Source organism: Apteryx rowi, unplaced genomic scaffold (genome assembly GCF_003343035.1).
Source record: "Apteryx rowi isolate R43461 unplaced genomic scaffold, aptRow1 scaffold_219, whole genome shotgun sequence".
Lineage (NCBI taxonomy): Eukaryota > Metazoa > Chordata > Aves > Apterygiformes > Apterygidae > Apteryx > Apteryx rowi.
The window spans coordinates 428,947-453,540 of NW_020448519.1; the positions used below are offsets into that span (position 1 = coordinate 428,947).

General features: G+C 45.5%; 1 protein-coding gene across 1 annotated transcript; it reads left to right on the top strand.

The window, feature by feature from the left end:
* Nucleotides 1-855: 855 nt before the first annotated feature.
* WNT2 (Wnt family member 2) lies at nt 856-19,689 on the top strand. Its single transcript, XM_026064506.1, has 5 exons — nt 856-935; nt 2,703-2,926; nt 5,989-6,266; nt 9,483-9,747; nt 19,398-19,689. The coding sequence occupies exons 1-5, from the start codon at nt 856-858 to the stop codon at nt 19,619-19,621; spliced, it is 1,071 nt and encodes a 356-aa protein (XP_025920291.1). The 3' UTR covers nt 19,622-19,689.
* Nucleotides 19,690-24,594: the final 4,905 nt, after the last annotated feature.

Below are 24,594 nucleotides of genomic sequence, written 5' to 3' on the forward strand. Positions count from 1 at the left end.
GGTGCGCTCCGCCCGCGCGGGATGCGGGGCCCGGCGCGCGGCTGCTCGGGCTCGGGCGTCGGAGCAAACGGCGGAGTCGGCGTGTGCGAGGTGCCCGGGGTTACGGGCGTGGCAGAAAGCTGCTGCCCCCCGTAAAGCGCGGCCTCTGCTGTTGCCCGCTTCTCCTCAGAGAGGGACGCTGCAGTTTCGTTTTACACCCCGTGCAGAGGGGTGCGCCTACGACATACAACACGTTATTTCAATGTCAAACACTGAGAGGTGCCAAGTGCTGCCGGGTTTTAATAGTTGGAGCCGTCGTCCCTGTAGGCTCAACAGCGGATTGCATATAACTGGTAACGGTGGTGTGTTTGAACGAAGTGTCTGGGTGTAGGATTGTTGGAGAGCAACTGGCTCATCGGGATTCCTTGCCTAATCAGAGGTGTTACCTCCTCCTCTTCCCCCAGTGTCTCTTGACATCATTTCATCCATCAGAGTTTGAGAGAGGAAAAAAAAAAAATCAGAACCCACCCAGTCTGTGCAACCCGCACCAGCCCCTCAGCTTTGCTGGGACCGCAGGGAAGAGCTGGATCAGGGCAGAGACGAGGGCTGGGAGCCGGGCTGCGCTGCTGGTCCGCAGGGTTTGGCGCTGGGCAGAGCGAGCGGAGCGCGAAGCCTTGCCCTGGGCGGCGTTTCCCTCCGTCCGTGAGCACAGCAGCAGATCTGTGCCGTGGCAGCCGTGAAATGGGCATGGTGCGGGGCTCGACCCACTGAAGAAAGAAGCCGCCAAGGTGCGTTTGCCTCTGGCGGTAATTTTTGTTCCATGGGATTTCTTCTGCCCCCCGCGATCGAACCGATGTGGACTGAAGCGTTTCTAACATGAACTTTCTCTCTGGGATCTGGTGGTCTCTTCCTCTGGTCTTGTTCTGGGCAACCCCGCACGTCACCTCCTCATGGTGGTAAGTTTTGTAATTCCAAGAATTTTTGTTTGCTCTCGGGAAAGGTGGGGCCGAATTAATTGCAAATTCGGGAAGAAACCCCTTCTTGTCTCTGCCGGCCGGCCGATCGGAGCTCGCCGCTGCCAGCTGCTCCCTTCCAGAAACCCCAGCCCTAACGCAGCCGGGATTAGGCTGTCTCGGCATCTCCCTCCACACCCAGTTTCTCCTCCCCGTCTTCACCCTTCGCACGTAAAGACCAGTTTTGCTGTATAATTTCAGGGAAACAGTTAGCTGCGAGGACCGGGCGGGGATTTGAGCAGGCTGGAGCCAGCGGGCGAGGCTGTGCGGGCAGCGCCGGGCGCGCGGGTGCGGGGGCTCCGCGGTGTGCGGGGGCGCGCAGCTGGCCCGGGGCGCCCGACGCTGCCCGGTCTTGGCCCTCGGCGCCCTGCACGGCTGCCGCTGGCTCCGTGCTGACGGCACCCCGCAAACGTGCTCGCAATGGTCAGCGCACACCCGCCTGCGGGGTGTGAAGCGCATGAGCCCGCTGCGAAGGCACCGCTCGCGGAAGGCGCTGGGCTGCCCCTGCCTGCGGGCTGCCCTCTGCCTGCGGACTGCTCCCCCTGCCTGCGGGCTGCCCCTGCCTGCGGGTTGCCCCCTACCTGCGTGCTGCCCCCTGCCTGCCGGCTGCCCCCTACCTGCGGGCTGCCCCTGCCCGAGGACTGCCCCTGCCTGCGGGCTGCCCCTACCTGCGGGCTGCCCCCCTGCCTGCGGGCTGCCCCTGCCTGCGGGCTGCCCCCTGCCTGCGAACTGCCCCCTGTTCGCGGGTGCCCCTGCCCGCGGGTGGGGTTTCCCCCCTGCCCGCACGCTCCTGCCCGGAAGTTTCTCATCGCTGGACTAAAAACTGCGAGGGAAAAAGGGAACCCCCCTGCAGGGAGCACAGCCCCGACTTCAGAAGGTATTTGATCTTGTTGCAAGACGTCTAAGCGAGCTGCAAAACCCAGACCTGTTTAAGGGGTAGAATCGGAACAGAAATATCCTGCTCAAATTGGGGACTTAAAGCAAACCAAAACAGAAACATCCTAGTGTGGAAGAGGGGTTAAACTTCTGCTTATAAACACGGCGAACAGGGGATACATTTAGCCTTGACATTGGCTGACACGGGATCAAAGCCTGATTTATCAGACTGAACATTTTTCAATAAAATTACTACTTCTGTGTCCATAGTCTATAAACATTATTTATTGCGATGGCTTTTTGTCATATTGTCTTTTAACTGACGCTTACATATGTTTTTTGGAAGTCACAGTTTTAACGATTTTATGATCGTATAAAATAATGAAAACACAAGAAAAGGACATTTTCGTCTGTTGACCGCTTCAAAAGACACCTATAGCGGTTTGGGTTTTATAAGAGGTACCTTTGTAAACATTTCAGGACTAATAGAGAACATCTGGATACAGATGATGATGTAATTTAATTTTTGTCAAGTTTTTTTTTTTTTTTTTTTTTTAAGTACCACACGGAGCTACAATAACGGAGATTTGGGTTCTTCGAAATGCTTAATATTGTTAAAAAACACAACATCGGAGATGCTCAAGGGATTTCTACCAAAGGAGCAAACGCAGCAGTAGCTGTGGATCCGTCGGAGAGGCTTCTCCGCTCGCCGTCCAGGGTCACCCTGCGAGCCGGTGGCGGCCCTCCGCCGGCGCCCTTCCCCAGCGGCCCCCGGTGGGTGCCCCGACGGCGGGCCACCCTCCGGCGCTGCCCCTCGTCCCTTGCCTCCTGCAGGTACATGGGGGCCGTGGGCTCGTCGCGGGTGATGTGCGACAACGTGCCGGGGCTGGTGAGCCGGCAGCGGCAGCTGTGCCGGCGGCACCCCGAGGCGATGCTCTCCATCGGCCGCGGCGTGGCCGCCTGGACGGCCGAGTGCCAGCACCAGTTCCGCCAGCACCGCTGGAACTGCAACGCCCCGGAGCGGGGCCACCGCCTGCTGGGCCGCGTCCTGCTGCGCAGTGAGTCCCGCGCCGGCGGGGCGGCCCGGACGGGACGGACGGGATGGGGCGGGCGGGGAAGCGGCACCGTGCGGCCGGTCCGCGCTGCGCTCCGCGCTGCGCTCGCTGCTCGGCCCGCAGGTGCGTGTGTGGCACGAGGCAGCGACTCCCCCTCCCTGCTCTGCGGCGCTTCTGAGCAACGTTTAACGTTGCTTTAGCTGCTAAGCTTCCGGAGAGGAGAGGAGGAAGAGAGGGGGAAACGCAAAACCGTGCTAGAGTCCCCAAGTCACCAGAACAGCACATAAATAGGAAGAAATGCTACTTTGCCTAGAAGACCTGCATCACAGCGCGAAGACGAGGGGCAAGGTTCAGGAAGGGTGCTTAGGCAGTTTAGCCCTGCAGTTCCAAACTTTTTAGTTTAACAGAAGCCCAAACTGCACCTAAAGGGCCGCAGAGGAGCCAGGCTCCAGAATCCAGCATGTGAGAAGGGGCCTCACAGCGCAGCCCACCCCACAGGGACGCGGGGACTCTCCATGGGCTGAAAGGAGCCACTCATGTCTGAACAGGACTCAAGTGTGTTAGGGGGAGCAAAGACGACACCTCCTTCCCAGCCCCTTCCACAGTCTGGCTCGCGTCTGAGCACCTTCTCCCCGAAGGGCCGAGGTAGTGTGCAATTACTGCGGGGCCGTGGTGCTGCGGGATGTGAGGTCAGCGTCCCGGAGCCTCACACTGCCTGGAGAGCAGTGTCGTCCAGGCCTTCAGCGGCCTGTGGGAGGTGTGCCAGCGTGTCTGTCAGCTTAGACCCTGCGGGCAAGGAAAGCAGGGGCACAGCTGATGTGGGCAAATGGCTTTAGGCTTGTGAGACTCCAAACAGCTCAGGGCTGCAATGTACTTCCATGGGGGCAGGGAGAAACAGTTCATGCTTAAGGGGTTTTGGTTTTTTGTGGATGCTGAGGCCATCTAAATGTTGGACTTAGCCATCCAGTGAGTCTTTGGACTGCTTATGTGATCCTTTGGAATCAGAGAGAGGGCTCAGAGCTGGCCTCAGTGCTCTTATCCCAGTGTCGCTATGTGCTGAAATCCTTCTAACCTGCAACTCTTTCCAGCAAACACCACACACGGGCACACTGAGGCAATTACTGCCGGCGAGGTTGACCTAGTGCTGGCGCTTGTGTCCCTGGGCTGTCCCCAGGCCATCTCAGAGGGCCTGAGTGGGGTCAGCCCGTGAGTGAGGGCACGGCAAGGAGAGCAGGGACATGCCCTGGGGCCACCCTGGCGATGGGAAGGAGGACAGGCTGCCCTGAGCACTGACCTGAACCCGGCATCACACCCACATAGCATCACGCGATTAGGAGTCGGTGCCCGCCTGTGCTTCTGGTAACAAGCTACTGCCCATAACTGGCTTGGTCCTCCCATTGCAGTTGTGCGTGAGTAACCAGCTGTGTCACTGCTCGTTTTCAGCTGAAGTTTTAGATGAGGTTTGTCTGGCATACAGGAAACCATGTCTGGCAGATCATGTCCTAAATCTGATGAGACTATTTCATGAAACAGTCAATATACAGTTTTTCCAAAATTGAAATTTTCACTGTTGGCTCATGGGGGAGAATCAAGACATAAGGTTGAGTTATACTTTAAGCCTGATTAGACAGTGATTGCAATGGGAAATGTAGCTTGATATTTCTCTAATTTAAAAGGAAATATTTTTGATTAGTTTAATAAGCTCAAATAAAACCTTTCCAAGGACATCAAGTGTTTCTTTTCAATAATAATTTCAGAAAAAGTTTTGATATTTCTGAATATATTTTCTCAGAAATTAAATCTTCAGAAGAGAATGTTCTGTAACAAGCCAAGTTATCTTGCACATGATTTTGAAGCTAATATAGGCAAAGTCATGATTTCCCCAGTACTTCCGTAAGTTTTAAGTCATCATTTACCAAAGGTTTGCCCAGCACATAGAACTACAGGGCTCATTCCTATCTGAAGCATCTACATGCTACTGGAATGTAAATACTAAATAATAAGTTATATAATGTAATGTCGAATCTGTCTTACCTGTCCCTACAATAAAGTCACAGATAACATTGACTCTTTGTGGTCCTACTTTACTATGAAATTACTATATAAGGCTGACAAATCCTCAGAACGGGCCTCTTTGACTCCTAGTGCTTTAACTGCTGCACAAAAATGTACTTTTCCATGCTAAAAACTTTTAAAATATGACAATATCTTGTTACCATAAAGAGACCTGCACCAATATGATATAGCTCTGTATTGTAAATTACTACATCTTAAAATAAACGTAAGCAATTATTGCATCGAAGTATCTACCTGGCAAGGAGTAGGCATAATTTAGTAGGCATAATATGCATAGTCTTTAGTATACTAAAATGTCTTTGATAGCAGTAGGCAAAAACTGTCTGAGTAGCTGTCATGCGCTGCAAGTCCAAATCCTGCCTACAGTATGACACAAGCAGTACAACTGATTTAGTTTAATTCGTTAATGGGAATTGAGGTGCCCAGGCTCGGTTCTAGAAAGAAAACTTTTTTCACTTATTTTCAGGAAATAGCACCAAAGATCTCTTGGTCTTTTAAACAAAAAAGACTATTCCAAGAGCCCCAGAAGAGAAAAAACTAGTTTCAAAAGCTATTGGCAGCATATTGCAATATACATATCGCTTCACTGTCCCTATTTAATAATTTCTTATATCTGTCTCTGAAATAGCACTTCATATATTTTTCTAAATTGACTAAACATGGTGGAAATGCCAGCTGTCCTATTAATGTAGCTATACAAAACAGCTGATCTGTGAGTGTATATTAATCAATATCAGAAACACACTTTTAATGTTTTCCAACTCCAGCACTATATTGATGAGCTTTTACGAGGGAGGGGTTCAAGTTTAAGCCATGACTAATTCTGACTCCAGGGAATGTGTATTTCGTGTGATTTCAGCCCAGTTTCAATCTTTTGCTCAGCAAAAAGTCCAGGGTAACTGGCTTTTAACTGTTAAAACTGTTTAGAGTTGGGGTAGCCACTCAGACTAACTAGCTCAATGGTTTTTAAAGCGCCCTGTTTGTTTCAGGTAGTCGGGAATCTGCCTTTGTACATGCCATCTCCTCTGCTGGGGTTGTTTTTGCTATCACGAGGGCATGTAGCCAAGGGGAACTGAAATCGTGCTCCTGCGACCCCAAGAAAAAGGGTTCTGCGAAGGACAGCAAAGGTCATTTTGACTGGGGTGGCTGCAGCGATAACGTTGACTACGGCGTCAGGTTCGCCAGAGCGTTTGTGGATGCCAAAGAAAGGAAGGGGAAAGATGCAAGAGCGCTGATGAACCTGCACAACAACCGAGCTGGAAGGAAGGTGGGTGTCTGTCCCTTCAGTGTCTTGCAATGCTCATGGTGAACTCCTGTAACTCTGGGGCACAGATTTCATTCTCACATAAACCTGTTGGCCCTCACTGGGCGATCTCAACAGTTAGCGCGAGTGTGGGACGAGTGGCAACCTGAGACACTCTTTCTATCTCCCTTAAAAGCTCAGCGTAGCCCAGGTTTCCAAATACACTAAATGCTACCACTTAACAGTGTTCCTGTCTGAGTCGGCTGGATGATTCAGTGCATAGGAAGTTAGGCACAAGTGCAAGCCTTCGCAGGACGGCTTCAGAGCGAGGTTTTAGTTTGGGCTTAGCCATTACACCAGGCCTTGTAGGTGGAGGAGTTTTACTTTTGGTTAATAAACAGTGGAAATTCCTAAGGGAGGCTGAAGGCTACACTGAAGAACAGACTTCACTATTAAAGAGCAAATTCAAAGCGCTATTGGAAGAAAAAAAACAGTACTGTGTATTCCTATAGGTATATAATAAATCTAAACACAAAATGAGCAAAGGTAAAATACAATTACTTCACAGTTTAAGAAAATAAAAGTCATAATAAATGTCACTCGCAAAGGCTTTCGCCTTTGGGCACGATCTGGTCTAAACAAGAACCCTTCTCTGAACATTGTATTAAAATAATATGCTTTAATTTTAACAAGAAATCCTTACTTTTTTAATTGTAGGTAACAAAAAGAAGTAGTTGCCAAATGCCATATTGTCTATTGCTGGTGCCAGGACTGAGGAATATATACACAGAAATTTTGTGTTGGTATTTATAAATAATAAGAATAGCACCCATAACTGGAAGGTACCATTTCATTATTCAAAACATATAGTAAAATTCACTGCCTCCACAACAGCTGAAAGAATGCAGAAAAATATTTTATAGTGCTAACTCAAGCATTCTTAAAATGAATCTTGGAGAATTTGTTTCCTATCTTCTGTTTCCTTTAATGTATATTCAGTAGGAAGCAAATTTTTCAAATTCTCATGTCCTTTTGTATTAAAAAGTTCCCTTAATAACCTGTAATATTACTTTGTATTAACTGCTTCTTATAAGAAAAATGATCCAACTTTAATTCTTCAGTGAATTGTAATGAAAGTAGATGATATTCCTGATGAATTTTTCTTCTTTAACATCTTTCCTCCACCTGCTTATTGTCAGCAGATATAATTAATATGTAATATAGGCAGATGAGGCTATTCAGGTGAGTGACACATAGTTAGTGAAAAAAAAGCTAATGCGGTTGTCTTTATGTTGCTGTCTAAAAGAGACTGCAGTATACAATGCAAGCAAAACCTACCGGCTGAAATGCTCCATGCTGTGAAGTACTTTCTGTAATAGCTAAGTATCTTAGTAAGTTTTTTTTTAAAAAATATGCCAAATAATAAGGCAGTATTAGTAAGTAGTTAGGTTTTTTAGAAAAAAGATAACAAAGAGACTTTGTAAGTGTTTCGGATAAAATGAGTCAATACATGCTGCTATGCTTTAGGACTGGTTTTGTGACAGGTGCTGCTGTTTCACACCCACAATGTAGCCGTGCAGGTTTGGCCCCTGCAGTCCCACGGGTGCCTCACCCCTCGCGTGCCTGGCACACACGTGGGTAGCACCAGCTCTGCCCCCAGCTTTTCCTCGCCCCAAAAGGGGAGGCTGGTGCCGATAGGCTCCTTCTAGACACAGGCTATTCAGATTTTAGTCATTCAAAATGCACAGAATGAATATTTGCAGTAACCTCATATGCATCAAGCACACCAGTATGCTGTGTATCAGTGAAGGAACATCACTGGCTAAAAAAAAAGTCCTCTATCCTAATGCGCTGCTTCAGCTATTCAAGGCCTCAAGTCCAGCAAGTCACATACAGGCAGTTTAACTGATTTCTGCTCGGATAATTAAAACTAAGCATGTGCTTAAATTCCTTTCTGACCAGAACCCCAATTTTGCAATAGCGCTATTGGCAATGAAGTCGGGCTGTGGGAATGTCAATGACTTTTTTGAAGTAGTCAGACAAATTGTTTACAAGTTGGAAAGTAAATTAAAAGTACTTTGGCTATATAGCACATTCTTGCTTTATTACTAAGTGCTTGATTGGAAAATGCCACCCCACTGTGCATCAGTCTCACTTCTAATCATGAAACATTTCTCTCTGTTATCTCCCTCCCATGATCCTGTTCCTCTTGTACAAAGTCTAAATTGTTCATATTTCATGAACCCTTAAGGCATAATGTTTATAGATCAAATATCCATATCTTGAGAATTAGCAATGAATTATCAATTGTATATGAACCTGTCTGTTGTTCCCTAACATCATGCAGATAGCTTGAATGTCTGAGATGAGGCTGAAATGGCTTTAAGGCTATCCAGACATTAAATTAATGATGATGGTGATCTCTCCTGTGCAAGTTAATGAAGGTCTGATTCTAAAATGTTTGTTAAAATGTTTGTTTGTTAAAAAATTTATAAGTATTTTACAAATATCTTATTTTAAAGTTTCACATAGATCAAATGACTAGCTCTGATATGATGCTTTATACAGTCTCTGCAAAATTATTTTAATAGGTAATGCCTATTAATTTCTAGGCAATATTTAAAACACTGTCTACATCTGCATACACATTTAGACACCAAGCCTAAGAGCTGTCTGACAAGCTGGACATTTTTGTAACTTTTTCACAGTAAATTTAGACAAGATTGCATTAAAATTTTCTTAATCAATTTAGTCAGCACTGAAAGTCTCACAACATTTAAAGGTATTTTCTCTACAACAAAACTATTCAAGGCAATGAGCAACCTCATCAAAATGAGATAGAGACGTTCAGTATGGCAACGCTTCAACTTGAATGATGGTAAAACTGGTACCTTTGCCTAACAAGGGGCTGCATTATTCTGTCCATTATTCAGATTATTTCTTACTGTCCGTACATGGGCTGTGTCCTAGCATGTAGTGTCATATAGATCTTTAGCATCACTAAAAGCAGGGGAACAGGTAAGACCACCACCTAGAAGACCATTTGTATGGCTGAGGAAAGCAAGCAGAGTAGCCCAACCATGTGAGGCTGACTTGATGCTACCAGTGGGTGTCACTACAGACCATGATTTCAAGACCCACTGCAAGCCTGGCACGTGCAGGATCAATGGAAAAGGATTTTGGAGAAGCGTAAATTACAGTTTGTTTTACCTGTGTATATTTTACTGCGTTTCTAAACAGGCCGTGAAGCGGTTTTTGAAACAGGAGTGCAAATGTCACGGTGTGAGTGGATCATGCACTCTAAGGACCTGTTGGCTGGCCATGGCAGACTTTAGGAAAACAGGAGATTATCTGTGGAAGAAATACAATGGAGCGATTCAGGTGGTCATGAATCAAGATGGCACTGGTTTCACTGTGGCTAATAAGAGATTTAAGAAGCCAACTAAGAATGACCTGGTATACTTTGAAAGCTCTCCAGACTACTGTATCAGGGACAGGGATGTAGGTAAGCCTCTATCATTACACATGGTTTTATTTATTTCAGACATTCGTACTTTGAAGATCAAAAATAATCATTATGATTGAGTTTATATATATAAAACCCGTGCATATAACCAGAAGGAAACAGGAAGGAAAGTTTTTCTGGAAGGACAGCTCTGTACAAGAATAATAGCTCCTTGGTATCTCTAGATGTATGATAGCCAGTTGTTCTAATGTAATTTGGCAGGTTCTTCAAGAGATGATATGGACCCTTGTTGGGCCGTAGCACACAAGCACTGTCAGAGAGACTCTGCAAGGCTGAAGTTGCTTTTAGGACAGGTTTGGAATTGGTCCGGCCCATGGACGGCCACATACACACTTGTATCACGCAGCTCACTCCAAAACTGCCGGGTGTGAATACAGCAGACCCAAGTCCTGCAATGTTCCTATTATGTCGCCTCCACTTACATTTCTTCTCTTCCATACTATCACGATATTGCTGTTAAACTCCCGAGGCAAGAGCAGGCTGGTGTCCTTCATTTGCACATCCCCCAGCTCATTGGGGCCTGGGGTCCTCTTGCAGGGGACGCACCTCTTCCACAGGTGACACAAGAGGTTCGGCAGCTTGGTGCGAATCAGCCTCACACCAGCCAATGCAGCCGCCCACAGCACCGTGAAGCTGAATGTAATCACGCAGGTCTGCAGGGCACAGCATGCCCCACCAAATAACATATCTGTTCAGACAATGTTGGCTCAGTCCATGATAACTCTCACTTTTTCTGTAGAGTCTTGCCAGCCCCAGTGGGACGAGATAAAGTTTCAGAGCTGCTGTTAGCACTGACTTTTTTCTGCTTTCAGAGATTTTGGTAGAGACACACTTAACAATGTTACAGGGCTCAAGGCATTGCCAAGCAATACTAATCATGCTAACAACTCTTGACCAGTCTATAGTCTTTCCTGATGTGGCAATTAAAAACTAGCAACTAAAACCCCAGAAATTTGTAAAAGAGAGCCAGAGTGAGTAATGTATGAAAGATGTTGTGGAACTAATTAATAGGTTGTATAACACACCAGAGTGCAACTCAAATGACATATCCATAAGTATCTGGATAGCAATGCAGCTCAGCTCTTTTTGGCCCCACTACATATTTACAATCCAAGTTTACTTGGAATAAACATTGCAAAACAACTGTATTTAAATAAGAACAATATGTGAAATCATGGTCATGTATTATTGACTTCAGTGAACTCAGAATTTCATCCACTACACTTACATTGTATAGCCTTTCTGGTTAGTTAAGTAGTCAAGGTAATTTGTGGTAAATGTTACAGCTTTTGCAGGTGATGCTTATCACCTGTCCAAAAGCATACTGTTCCTTGAATAGTGACTAATAAAGTCTAATGTTTGAATCCAAGTGAGTAAATGGGCATACAGTGGTATTGTGCAGAGGCTGACTTTGCAGACTAGTATTTATTCAAAACTTTATTTCTTGAAGCTGCTTCCTTCATTGTAAAATCTGTGGTTTTTCCACCTAAAAGGGGAGCCAGTATGCAACCCACTTGTATGTCAAAAAGCCAGTTAATAATGTCTTTGTAGTGAACCCAATCTAATACCGCAGACTCGTTATCTTAGAGGAGACTAGGCATTTTTCACTGCAGTGTATTATCTTCACTTGCCTGGCTCCATCAAGCCTGCCTGGAGAACGTGGAGCCTGACATATGCTTTCGTTCATCTCCAGATAACACTTCAGATGACAAGCTTCTTGCTGCTCTAGAATTCTGAGAATGTATTTGTTTTGAAGAGTAAATTTTTGGAAAGAAGTAGTAAATCTTTAATGGGATAAGGAATAATTCCATGCTTATTCTAATGAAGCAAAGAAAGAATCAGATAAACAAAAATTGATCTGACTTTGATGGAAATAATAGCAGCAGCTGAGCAGAATCTTTTCTTGATCCCTTTTATTTTTCCCTGCTGCCCACTCCAGAGCGTTAGCCCTGTGAAATGTAGAGAATACAAAAGCTGAGCTTGGAAATACATTGACAGCATCCCAGCGCCAGCTAAATACAATACTGCAGTACTTCATTAAGTCCTTAAATATAGTCCTTTCATTCTCCAGGGAATTCAAATAATTTAGTCCTTCAGAAAAACACTACCTCTAGCAATTGATTAGTATTGGGACTGAACGAAAGATTCCCAGAGCAAATTTTATGAAGTGTTACAACTTGACCAGGAGGCAGCTTCACAGACTGTAAAATGATAAAGATCGCATCTTCTGTGGCTTGGACGTGTTAACACATGTCAATCAGTAAATGAAAGGTGCGCAGGAATTTTATCGTCAGTGGCCTGTCCATAAAAGCAGGCATCTCCGCTTCCTCAGCGGCGCTGGCCGCCTCCGTGCTGGCTTTCCTCTCCTGCGGCGGGCGGGCGGGCGGCTGCTGGAGGTGCTGCCCCCGGTGCACCCGCGGGTGCCTGACAGCCTGCCTGCCCAGGAGAGGCAGCTGGCTACCGTGCGGAAACTGGAGTTTTATTACTTTTTTCGTAGAAGGAAAAGAGTAGTCATTGCTTTCAGGAGTAATAGAGTATGTCGAAAATGCTAATAGCAATGTGCTTAATAGCAGGTGAATGTAATAACTACCTCTTGTCCAGTATTAATGTTTCACGACTTTTTAAAAACGACCAAAGGAAGGTTTTCAGAAGTGTTCATCATTCACTTAATTCTGCTCGCACTGAAGCCAAAATTTTTACTCACAATTTTTTACTCATAATTCAACAGAAACAGAGTTAGGACACCTAAGAGTGCTTTTGAAAATCTTGTCAAGAACTTCCTACAAATTTTGACACATCGTATAGTCTTCCCTTATATTATCATAAATTGCCAGCTGCCAGAATGAGTAAAAGCATACCCAGAACTATGCACAGAGAGAGAGAGAGAGACCTTTGTAGGAATGATAATGCTGTAAAGGGAAAGAAAGTGAAGGTTACACAAATAACAGTCCAGGTATACCACATACTGTCTTATCCTGAAGGTATAACTTCACATGAGAAATGTTCTGAACAAAAATCTGCCTTGTCTGCTTATGAGCTTCTGTTAGAAACATTTTAATTTCTACAGTAAGTGCTATTTTACCATCCATGCGGGCTAGGCTGACTGAAAACTGTTGCAAGTTTATCACATTTTGAACATACCAGTGGAAAAGTGGATATTGCTTCAAGAATTAAATGTACTGGCATTTATGGTGATGTAGTGCACATATTACCAACTTACTGGCAGCTTCTTTATTCTAGACTGTCGCTTGTAGAGTCTATTTAAGCAGAGGAACATGTTCTTGCAAAACGGGGAGAAGAAGGGCTGCTTGGCAAAGGAGGGTGCAGAGGCGCTGGGCGCACAGTGGGAGCTTCTTGGTGAGGGCATGGGGCTATTTGCTACTGTTCTGGTAGCAACCGGGCTTCAGCTGCATGAAGCTGTTGGTGGATGAAGTGTTGCTAGGCCAGGGGTGGTTCACCAGGGTGTATTTGTGTGCCGATGACCTCAAGCTGCTGCAACAGTCCCCAAAGGTCCACTGGAAACCAGCGTCTCTCCAGCTATTCTCAGCTGTGTGCTGGTTTCTCAGCGCTGACTCCGGGTTTGGTGCTCCCCAGGCCGGCTTTGCTGCCTCTCCCCGCATGTGCGGTGGAGGCGCATGCCTGGAGCAGGACACTGTGGTGGCGGCACCCCACAGACAGACAGACAGACAGATGGACAGACAAGGTGCTCTAGCTGTATTTGAGGAATCGCCACATCCAGTGCCCCAGGTTCAAGGTGCTGCAGAGATACATAGTCGAGGGAACGCTGTGCTGCTGGTGCCACGGATGACTCCCTCGGGGACCATCCATGCCACTGTGCCCAGCGCCAGGGTGACTTGCCTTGGACCCTCCACAGGGTTATCCGCCTGCTGCTTTCTTTGCCTCCCTGCCCCACATAAGCAATTTACTCCATTTTTGAGATTCATATGGCCCAGTTTGGAGTGAAAGAAAAATGTGACATTAAAGTATAGCCTGTAACATATCGGTGTTGGGCAAGTTGTGTTAGTACTTTAAGTATGTAACCTGTGGAGGGAAACCAATTCTGATTTATGTCAAAAACTTTTCACTGAAGTTAGCCATGTACAATCAGTCCTTGTGTGATTACTTGGCCTATATCTCCCAATTTACACATTAAAAACATATTGGGTGAAATCCCAGCCCTGTAAAGCTGATGGTACAACTTCCAATGACTTCAATGAGGGCAGGAGTTGATCCCCGAAGAGCTGAGCAAATGCTAGCTATCCTTCAAACACATTTCTGAACAAGCTCTGGCAACGAAGCAGCATAATCATTCAAAGATCCTCTTGGATCTTAGAGATTATGACAGCTATTAGTGGCTGTGAAAATTTAAAAGTTAGACACATGTTTACCATAAACAGAGTCTGAACAAACTTTTTTTATCAGCATATTTCTGTCTCTTCATTGCTGGCCTGCAAACTCCCAGCTATTCCAGACAAGGCTGCCTTTTGCACGCACTGCCGTTTTCCCCAAGTTCTGTTGTGTTCTGCATTATGTGTAGGTTCCATGTGGATATTTCTTGATCTAAAAAGTAGCTTCAGAGCTACTGCTCTTGTCAGACTGCATGTGTGGAAACTAATTTATTGTTGCTGGGGTTTTGTGTTTCAGGGTTTGTTTTCAAGTGAAGGCCAAGTAATGAGCTTTATTGCTTGAAGCCAGATTTTTAATCAATAGAAATAGAAGGGAAAATCTCATGTTATAAATAAAGAAGTAAATTCATTTTGGTGCTTTGGGAATGAGAAAAATAATTTTGAACTTTCAATATGTTTTGCTCAAGAAAATAACATGGGCATACAAGAAGAAAAGGTTTGATGTGCAGACCATAAAGTTGGCAGTATTAAAAGCTGTGGATATTTTGGCAGGTATAATGTTATGTATTGGCATGGCAATTCCAAAACTTGAACTAAAAACAAAGTGATGGCATGAAAAGTTTTGACAAGTAGCAACATATTCCTGCCTCTTAAGTGATTAGGAGGCTCATTACACATAGCAGAAAAAAAGCAGAAAATTCTGCCTTATTTTGTTTAGTCTCTTCCATTGTTGTCATCACCTTAGTATCTGAATGCCTTCCAAGGAGTGCAGCAATTGCGGTGTCCAGTATTTGTCAGTTGTTGTTCATTTTCTTTCACATGGAGGTGAAAGGGTGTGTATGTAATAGTTTGATTTATTTTAGTATGGCTTTGTTTTGAGGCGAGTCGAGTATGTGTGTTAAATATTGCCACAGAGTTTGTGATGTTTCTCAGTCCACAGATCTGGAAAACATAGGTAAACCTGCTCTAGGTCCTGGTCCTCCCTAGCCAGAAAGAAGCACTAGGTTACTGCCGTGAAGGTAGCTGTGCTATATGGTCAGTGCTCAGACCCTTAAAGCGGTGCGTGCTCTTTGATGACAATGATGGTTGCAAAACCACAGAGTAGGTGCCTGTGCATCAAGGAGTGTCCAGGCTTAATCCCACTTGCACTGTGTTTCAGGAATCAGCAGTCTTGAAGCTCCCCACCTAGGCAGCAATGCAGGCGATGATTTTTGAGTGAGACTAGCTGAATTCTTCTAACTGGCCCAGAACTCAGGCAAAGCTGCAGAGATGTTGAAGATGCTGTTTGAACTTTTCAAAAACTTTGCTTTTGGTCAGAAACTAAGCTGTTATGTGATCCTATTTTCCCTTTAGCCACATTCTGTGAATAATTTACTGTCCTCACCTAGTGGTATAGTAAATGTTGCTCTTATATTGTGGGTAATATCATATGATACCAACTTCTGACTTTTTGTTAGGGGATGAAATCCTTTTCTTTTTGAAGTCAGTGGCAAAACTCCCAGTGAAATCAGTCATGCCAGCATTTCACCCATGCTATTCCATTCATGCTCTCTTTCGCTGCTGTGTAATTTCCCCAAACATCTGGAAATCAGAACTTGCAAGCTGGAAAATAACCTATGTCTAAGTTAGGGAAGGCTGTTATACCTGCCCAAGAAAGCTCCTGCACCTAATCACAGCAATTCGTAAGGAACAGGGCCTGACCTTAGGTAAGGATTGAAGGGAGGTTTTCCTTCCATATCAAGGAAGCAAACAACATAACCCTCTCTCTTCTCAAGTTCAAGAGGCAAACTGAGACGAACAGTTGCTTTGCTTGTTTGCCGCTGAAAGCGTGATACCTGGCTGACAGCTGTGTGACTGTGGCACGGTGAAAGCTATCAAGTATCCAGCTCATTTCTCACAAATCATATACAGAAAGCAAAACACCAAGCTATTTGAAACCTAATCCAGATCATGGTTGTTATAGATGATTGTCCTCGACATGCTGCATTACACAGCCTAGGCATATCCAGGACTGTGTTGCTGGGCCCCATCAGCATGATAAAACAGCACACAGGGGCAAGGAGAAGAGCAGATGGGGGGCTGCGTGATAGGAACGAGGGGGAACCCATGCAGGGAGGTAAGCAGGGATTCACGACAAATGCCTAATGCAGAAGACCAATCATACCCATCACAAGCTTGGCCTTTGTAACTTTTTGTCTGAGCAGCGAGTGCAAGACAAGCAAAAGTGGTTATTCAACTTTGCCCCGTCTGGGATGTGGTAGATATTTCTGTGTGCTGACACAAGCACAGACACTTACTACTCAGATGCTTCAGTTGTTTGCACGGTGTTGCGTGTTGAGAAGAAGGTGGTAGCCTAGAAGTGGGTTTTATTTGTTTTCTGCTACCAGTTTCCTATGTGAGCCCAGGGGAGCTGCGTGACTCTGCGTCCTCCTGAGTCCTTGGTCCTCCCTCCTGCGAAGAGTGAGAGACCTCACAGAGGGGAAGGGAAGATCTTGAGCCAGCAGACGCCTGGTACAGGGTGTGTGAACACGAACTGGGACACTCTCTGAAGCCAGTGAATGACTGTTTAAGCAAAGTGGAGCTGAAAGAGAAGGCAGCACCCTGCACAGTGACAGCACGTGCTATGGCTCAGTCCTTGCAGGATGGCGGGAACAGGGCACATGTCCCTGCAGCTCGGTGTCTTCTTCCACAGGCGCCCGATCAGCCACAGCAGCAAGGGCTTGGAGCTGAAGCTTTCCAGGTGTTTAGCTGAACCAGCGGACTATAAACTTCTGGCCCAATGAATACTTAAATAAGCTGAAGTAGAGACTATGGGAGAGATGACAGTGATGCCTCCTAGGGATGGAAACACTGCCCTGGGACATCACATGAAGTCTTGCTGACTTAGATGCAGCAAGAACAAAATTCCCCACACCTTGTTTAGCAGCCTAAATCACATATGATTCATGTGAAAAAGCACAGCCTGAGAAGACTTTACTCAAGGGCCTGAGACTAAGCGAGCTCTACGCTGGGGACAGCAGTGGGAGAACAGCACCTGCCACTGCCTGAGTGTTTGGGCTCAAGCCAAAAAGGCATGAAATCTCGCTGTTGCAGGGGACAGAAGAACTACGTCAAATTCTCAAATACTTATGTGGTATGAAGTGGTCTGATACAACAGTGGCGGCATATAAAACCATAAGTACACTACAGAAAAGAAATTATCAATGAGAGCAGTTTAGATTTTTATTAATTACAGATTTGATTAATTACAGATATCCTGTTTTATGCAAATTTGAGTTAATGTTTGCAGGCATTGTATTCTTTAAGAAGGTAAATTTGTTTTCGTGTTTTATGTCCACCCATGAAATAACCATAACATCATGATAACATTAAATAATGGAACCTAGCACATATACTTTATAAAATATTCCAAATTAATTTATTGTCCACAGCCAATGTTTGGGGAACTCTATTTTGGCCAAAACCAGAAGAATATACCTATAAGTGGGACTAGGAAAAATGTTAAAAGAACATTCATCTCATGGATGAATCTGAAATTGTTTTATAATATCAATATGTAATGAAATAGGTTAAGGAACAAATATTCATGAAGTTTTCAAATGGATAATGTTCTGTCCATAGCTGTGGTATAGAGGCTAAAGTGTACCCTAAGCTAAGTATTAGATGAACTCATGTGTGGTACAGTAGCCATTCAGGCATATATAATTTATTTAAAGCCAGTGTTTGTTGCAAGTACGACAGTAGTGGTAGAGAGGATCATGCAACTGGGGGAACAGTCCTAATTTATGTGATGAAGTACTTTTCTCCATCAGATGGTGCCAATGGGGAGCCACATTTAAGAAAGTGAGATGCTTTGATTTGGATCAAAATAATCTCCTTTCCCAGTGAAAAATGGAAAAATAAAGAAAAGATATTAAAAATCATTTCTGCAGGAATCATGCAAAAATAGCTTGTGTCCAGGAAAGCATCTCAAATGAAAACTCCACCCTGCCTGGAGGCAGCAGGTTGTGAGAAGGCTAGTTGTGACAGTAAAGCTGCACAAGCCCAGGAAGAGAGACAGTGTCTCATCCTGTTTATTTTTTCCCCCCACCCTCATCTGAAATCTCTATAGACTAAGTATAGTAGGCTTGAGAATCTTAGTCTAAGTTTCCTGGAGAGATTTATTAGGAATTTGTTAGTCTCATTTTGAATGCTCAGTCTGTTACATAGGGCAGGCGCTAACTTTGGTTGTCTCAGCGGGTACCAGAACAGCTCCAGTGCGGCTACTCTGGGTTTATGCTCCTCGGTTCGGGACCAGATTGCTGCTGCCTTCCCAGGCACCAGTTTGGCTTTCATGTTATGTTCAGTGAAGTGGGGCCATGTCGCTTTTTTTCTGTTGGTAGTTGGCAGGAGATAGGCAGAAGGAAGGGAAAGCTACACATTCAGTGCTCTGAAGTGACCCTTTTGTTTTAGTTTGTCCCATTCTTATACACCCTGGGAAACTTGCACCCTGGGGAACCTGCAGTCCTACTCATGTTGCAGATTCTACAGAGCAGTCTCTGCCTTCCTAAATACTTCAACCCGCTGAACATGCCCTGGCCCACCAGAAACACAGTAGATGCTACAACATCCTGCCAAGAAATGCTCCAGAAAGGTGACTGACTCGAGCCCCCACTCTCCAGCCATCTGAACCACTGTGCAGGGGGACATAAACCAGCGTGGCAATGCCGAGCGCTCGGGTGCTTCTGCGCCCAGCCCTTCAGAGCCAGTACCACTGGCGGCACAGTCCCACCACCACTGCTGGTGTGTCCCTCACGGCTGCAGCACGAGGGGCTTCCCCTTTCCTGGTCCAAACTCCTTTGTAAAGCCTCTACACCTCACAGTGGCAGCTGGGCTCTCCTCATGGGTGCCAGATTTTACCCATCCCTGAGGGTGAGCTCGGCTTGCAGGGCTACTGCGGGGAGGGTATTTGCTCACTGGTGAGAAAGATGGGGCTACAGAGAGCTGGAGCAAGGCCCCATGGTGCTAACAGAGTCAGGCAGAGCCTTGAAGCCTTGCACCAATTTACTCCTCTTCTCACCTGCAAAAGTGACTTCCAGAAGCCAGGCTGTCCAGAATGTGAGAGCAATTTTACATTCTTGTAGCCATTTCTCTTGTTTGATGATGAATTCCAGGTGATGTAATGCTGGCTCATCATGTACATTGCAAATTATGTTTCCTGTACTTATTTTTCACATGTTTTCTGCCTTTCCTTGAAATCCATCCACTACTTTTTCAACAGGCCTTTCCTGCATTTCTTTGTAGGCTCTCTAGGGACAGCCGGCCGGGTTTGTAACCAGACCTCCCGTGGCATGGACAGCTGCGAAGTGATGTGCTGCGGCAGGGGCTACGACACATCACGCATCAGCAGGATGACGAAATGCGAGTGCAAATTCCACTGGTGCTGTGCCGTGCGCTGTCAGGACTGCCTGGAGGTGGTGGATATACACACTTGCAAGGCACCCAAGAGTGCTGGGTGGATCTCCTGAACATGACGTTTGGGTGCTGGCACTCGAGGACGGCAACATTCGCCCTTGCTGATCCGTGCAGGGAATGCTGTCAAGGTGTTTGCTACTTTTATGCAAGTTTTGCCTTTGTCTTTCATTGCAAAGAAATTGCTCAATAATTCCTATAAACTCTACAGCTTTTCATTTGCATTTCTACATGACAAGGTGGTTGCATAAATGTCTGTGTGCAAACTGATGTAACTCTGGACAGACCTACTGCTGCCAGTACTCTTTAAGCTTTAACCTCTGGAAAACATTGCGGCAGGTCGTTGTGAGATCAGAGGCACAGCAAGATTTAAAGGTGGAGCATTTCACATGCAACCATTGATGCCTGCATAGGTTACAGTTCTCAAAGGCTTCCTTCGAAGGATCTCGTGCTGGTCACAGTCATGCCCTGGATGCTGAGATAGCTGGGCTCTAAGTCTGAACACTGGTTGGTAATTCCTCCGTAAAAGACAATTTGATGCCGGGGGGCTAAAGGTTTTTCCAGCAGTGGCCTTGGCCACCCGCTGTGGTGAGGAGGCTGCACTGGGCCGGGCTGGCTGCCCCTTGCAGGCTGCCCCAGGCAGCTGCCACTGTTGTGGACATGCTTGCTACATCCTCTGCATGTGGTGAACATGCTGCAGATTTGTGTTAGACAGAAATTGGCCCACAGGGGCCAGCAAAGGGAACAGCGAGAAATGTATTCAAACACAATATTTTCATTTACTGTTAAAGATTTGAAGCAAGTGTCTTGGTTATATTTCTATGAAAACTTGCCATAAAAGCTTTTAAAAGATCATTAAAATTAACCACTGATTTTTTTTGCAATCTGAAGAATTGAAAAAGGGAGATTTGTTTCACAGCCTGATGACTGCTGGATATGGGACACTGAGCTACCCGAATAGGATTTCATATTTTTCACCTACTGAATAAATGCAAAAACATTTTCAGGAAGCTGATCGAGAAAGAAATGCCTTGTCTCAATAATAATCTGCTTTCTTTCTAAAGAATCTATTGACTTTTCTGTTCTTTTAAATCTAATAAATCAAGTATATCCAAAATGATGCTTTCAGTTCAGATGGGGACTTCCAAATCTGATTTTCTCCAAATACATTCTGCAAAAATTTAAGGCTATGATTAGGAGTGTAATGGCCCTTGATGGAGGCAGTTACATGGTGTGCCAGGTTTCTGTTCTGGGCTTGGTCTTGGATCAGTGCAAAACAACAAAAAGTGCTGGAAATATGTGTAGGCCCACAAGGCCCAGAAATTGTAACCTCTTTGGCGAGAGATTGGGGAGCTCTGGCAGATGGGGAGCAGCCTTTTTTTCCCAGGAGCAGGGATCAGCAAATGAGGCAGGACCAAAAACAGGGTCTCTGCCAAAAAGTCACACATGGCAGCCCCTGAAAGGCTATGGAAAAGAACCCATGAGGCCACAAGGCAGGCAAGGCAATAAAAAATAACTTGGGAAAAGGAGGTTGAACAGGTGACAGAAAATGTTTTAGATACATGAAAAATTTCTATATGAAAATGGAAAAGACTGGAGGTACCTTAATGTGCAAAAACAGTGAGTGAAAAAGTAATATACAAGTAGCATACCATGAAAATAAAGTTAGTTAGGTGAGTGCTCCAGTATGCTTTTTTTAAAGAGTATTAAAAGCAAATGCTTGTTTACATTCAATTTTCTTAAAAATAAGTCATTTACATCTGAAATATTTTTAAAAATATTTGTAGCATTAAAATGGGCAAGTTATCTCCAGAAGGCACAGTTGACAGTGAAAGATTAGGATAATACAGAAAGGCATTTATTTAAATAATAAGATATTTTCAGTTACAGTATATAGCATTACTGTTATGATCATAGTTAGAAGTCTAAACTATCATGCTTCTGGGCATAAACCAACTGATGGTGAGAAAAGCCCTGTCATCATGTTAGTCTGCAGTGTGTGCATTACACATGCACACAAATATATATGTATACACTTTAAGTTCAGTGGTTATACTATTGGCCTCATTACTGGAAATTCTGGCTCTAGGCTGGATAAGCAAAATTTCACACCTAATTGTATTTAAGGTGAGCCCGAAGGAGAAATTTTATTAAAATTTCATTGTGAAATTAAATCCACATGTAGTTCACTGTCTGAACTATATCACATTTTAAGACTTAAACTTAAAGAACTTACAAATCATATAATATTTTATTTTATTTTTTGTGCCAGGTGTTTTGAAAGATTGAGAGAGTCCTTTGAATAGTCTACAAATTCATCATGTAATAATGTTGAAATATTCCAAACTTTTGGAAAAAATGAAGCGTTATTCCTACAAGAGAACTTGTTCTAGAAAGTTAAATAATGTTAACAAAATCAGCATCAATCTGATGCTGCTCAGTCTTAAGTGCATTATTTGGTTAATACAACAGAAAACAAATATACCTGAGTTCTACAGTCCCATCTGTAAAAGTTTTGGGGTCATTTGCATTAAATGTGGAACTTTTTTATTCTGGCAGAAAAAAACAGGAAGTCACCCACCTTTACCTTACATTAAACTGTAGGCCTACATGTGAGTCCTGTTACTTAAGTCTTCATTTTACCTATATAAGAAATGGTCTAGAAATAAGTAATTTTCTGATATAATGCTATTTTAAATCGTCATTTCTCTGAACTGAGGATTTTAACTTGGTCTCATCTTACAGGATGCCTTGTACTTCTAGGAACCAGCATAAAATTTTTTTGAAAGCTTGAAACCCTGAGAGGTGGCCAGTGGCATATGACAGGGCTTCTTACTCTGCAGTTATGTCTCATCCTGTGCAAATAATCTAAGCAGAAAATATATAGAGAAAAAGATCCCATTTTAGGTGTGTTTAGGTACAGTGCTGAGGACTGTTAGCTGTGGCGAGCCAGGAAGCAGAAGCCACAGAGGGTGAGCGAGAGGGTGAGTACACGCTTGGTGACTTGCTCCCTCGGCAGCAGGGGAAGACACAAATTTCTGCTTCTGTCACTCATGGAAAATTTTGAGTGATGACAAATGCGTGGGCATTTCAGAGGTCATCTCTGGGCCCCCCCCAGTGACGCATCCTTTCAGTTCAGGGTGCTGAATTGTTATCTGCTGCCTGCTGTTTTTCATGATTCTCACATTTCTGGATGCACGGTGACTTGGTCCCTGGAAAAGGTGCAGCCCACAGAGTCGCAGAAGGGCCGAGGTCGGAAGGGGCCTCGGGAGATGCTCTGGGCCAGGGCCCTGTCAAAGCAGGCTCGCGCAGAGCAGGTTGCTCAGGGCCRTGTCCAGCCGGCGTTTGAGCATCTCCGAGGATGGAGACGCCAACACCTCTCTGGGCGGCCTGTTCCAGTGTTCAATCAACCTCATAGTAAAGAAGTTTTTTCTTACATTTACATGGAACTTCCTCTATTTCAGTTTGTGCCTGTTGCTTCCTGGCCTTTCCCTGGGCACCACCAAGAAGCCTGGCTCTGCCTTCTTTACCCTCCCCCATCAGGTATTCATACAGGTATTTATTTGTGCAGAGTAAGATCCACCTGGAGCCGTCTCTTCTCCGGGCTGAGCAGGCCCAGCTCTCGCAGCCTCTCCAGGCAGGGCAGATGGTCCAGGTCCCTAATCATCTTCGTGGCTCATGCTGGGTCCATGTCCTGGGCCCAGCACTCCAGCTGTAGCCTCCCCAGAGCTGAGGAGAGGACAAGGCTCCCCTCCCTCACCCTGCTGGCACCGCTGTTCCTGGTGAAGCTCAGGAGGCTGTTGGCCACCCGTGCTGCAAGGGTGCATTGCTGCTCCTTGCTGCTTTGCAGCCAGTAGCCCCCCAGCCTGCCCCAGTGCACAGAGGTATTTGTCCCCAGGTGCAGCATGGGGCAGTGCCTGTTGTTGAACTTCACGAGATTCCCAATTGCCCACTTCTCTGGGTCATCAAGGTCCTTCTGACTGGCAGCACAGCCATGAGGGAGATCAACCACTCCTCCCAAGGCTGTGGTGTCTGCAACCTTGCTGAGGGTGCGCTCTGTCTCATTGTCCACGTCCTCAACAAAAAGATGTGAACCTGTACTGGCCCCAGTATCGACCCCAGGGGCACACTGCTAGTGGTGGCCTGCTGCTGGGCTTTGTGCCGCTGATCACAACCCTCTGAGCCAAGCAGTTCAGCCCATTTTCAGGCTATCCACTTATCTCACCTGCACTTCATCAGTTTTATCTAGGAGGATGTAGGGGAGACAGTGCTGAAAGCCTTACTGAAGGCAAGATAAACACCATCCACTGCTCTTCCCTTGTCCACAGAATTAGGATTTTCTTAGTCTCATTTGTAAGATGGAAGAGTCATTTGTAGAAGGCTCTCAGGTTGGTCAAACTCCATTTTTCCTTCATAAATCCATGCTGACTTCTCCCAATTGCCTTATTGTGCTTAATGTGTTTGGAAATGGTTTCCAGGATAATTTGCTGCATCACCTTCCCAGCAACCAGAGATGACTGGCTTGTAGTTCCTCGGATCCTCCTCTTGCCCCTCCTGAAAATAGGAGGGACAGTTGCTCTCTTCCTGTCCTCAGGAACCCTTCAATTGTCATGACCTTTCAAAGATAATCAAGAATGACTTCGCAGTGACATTGTCCAACTCCCTCAGCACTTGCGGGTGCATCCCATCAGGACCCATGGACTTGTGTCTGTCCAGTTTGTTTAAATATTCCCTAACCTGATCCTTCTCCACCAAGGGTAAGTAAGTCTTCATTGCCCCAGACTTCTCTCCTGGTCTCAAGGGTCTGGGATTCCTGAAGGTCAGTCTTACCAGTAAAGACCAAGGAGAAGAAGGCATTGAGTACTTCAGTCTTTTCCATGTCCTCTGTCGCCAGATCTCCTGCTCCATTCAGCAGTGGGCCCACATTCTCCCTAGTCTTTGGTTTGCTGCTGATCTGTCTGTAGAAGGCCTTTATTTTGCCCTTCACATCCCTTGCCAGATCCAACTCAGTTTCCCAGGTTCCTTGGTG

Excerpts from the sequence above, each read along its gene's own strand:
- WNT2 (XM_026064506.1), top strand. The coding sequence starts at position 856 with ATGAACTTTCTCTCTGGGATCTGGTGGTCTCTTCCTCTGGTCTTGTTC. Across the intron at positions 6,267-9,482 it reads ACAACCGAGCTGGAAGGAAG|GCCGTGAAGCGGTTTTTGAA; the intron begins GTGGGTGTCTGT and ends GTTTCTAAACAG. Across the intron at positions 9,748-19,397 it reads TATCAGGGACAGGGATGTAG|GCTCTCTAGGGACAGCCGGC; the intron begins GTAAGCCTCTAT and ends ATTTCTTTGTAG.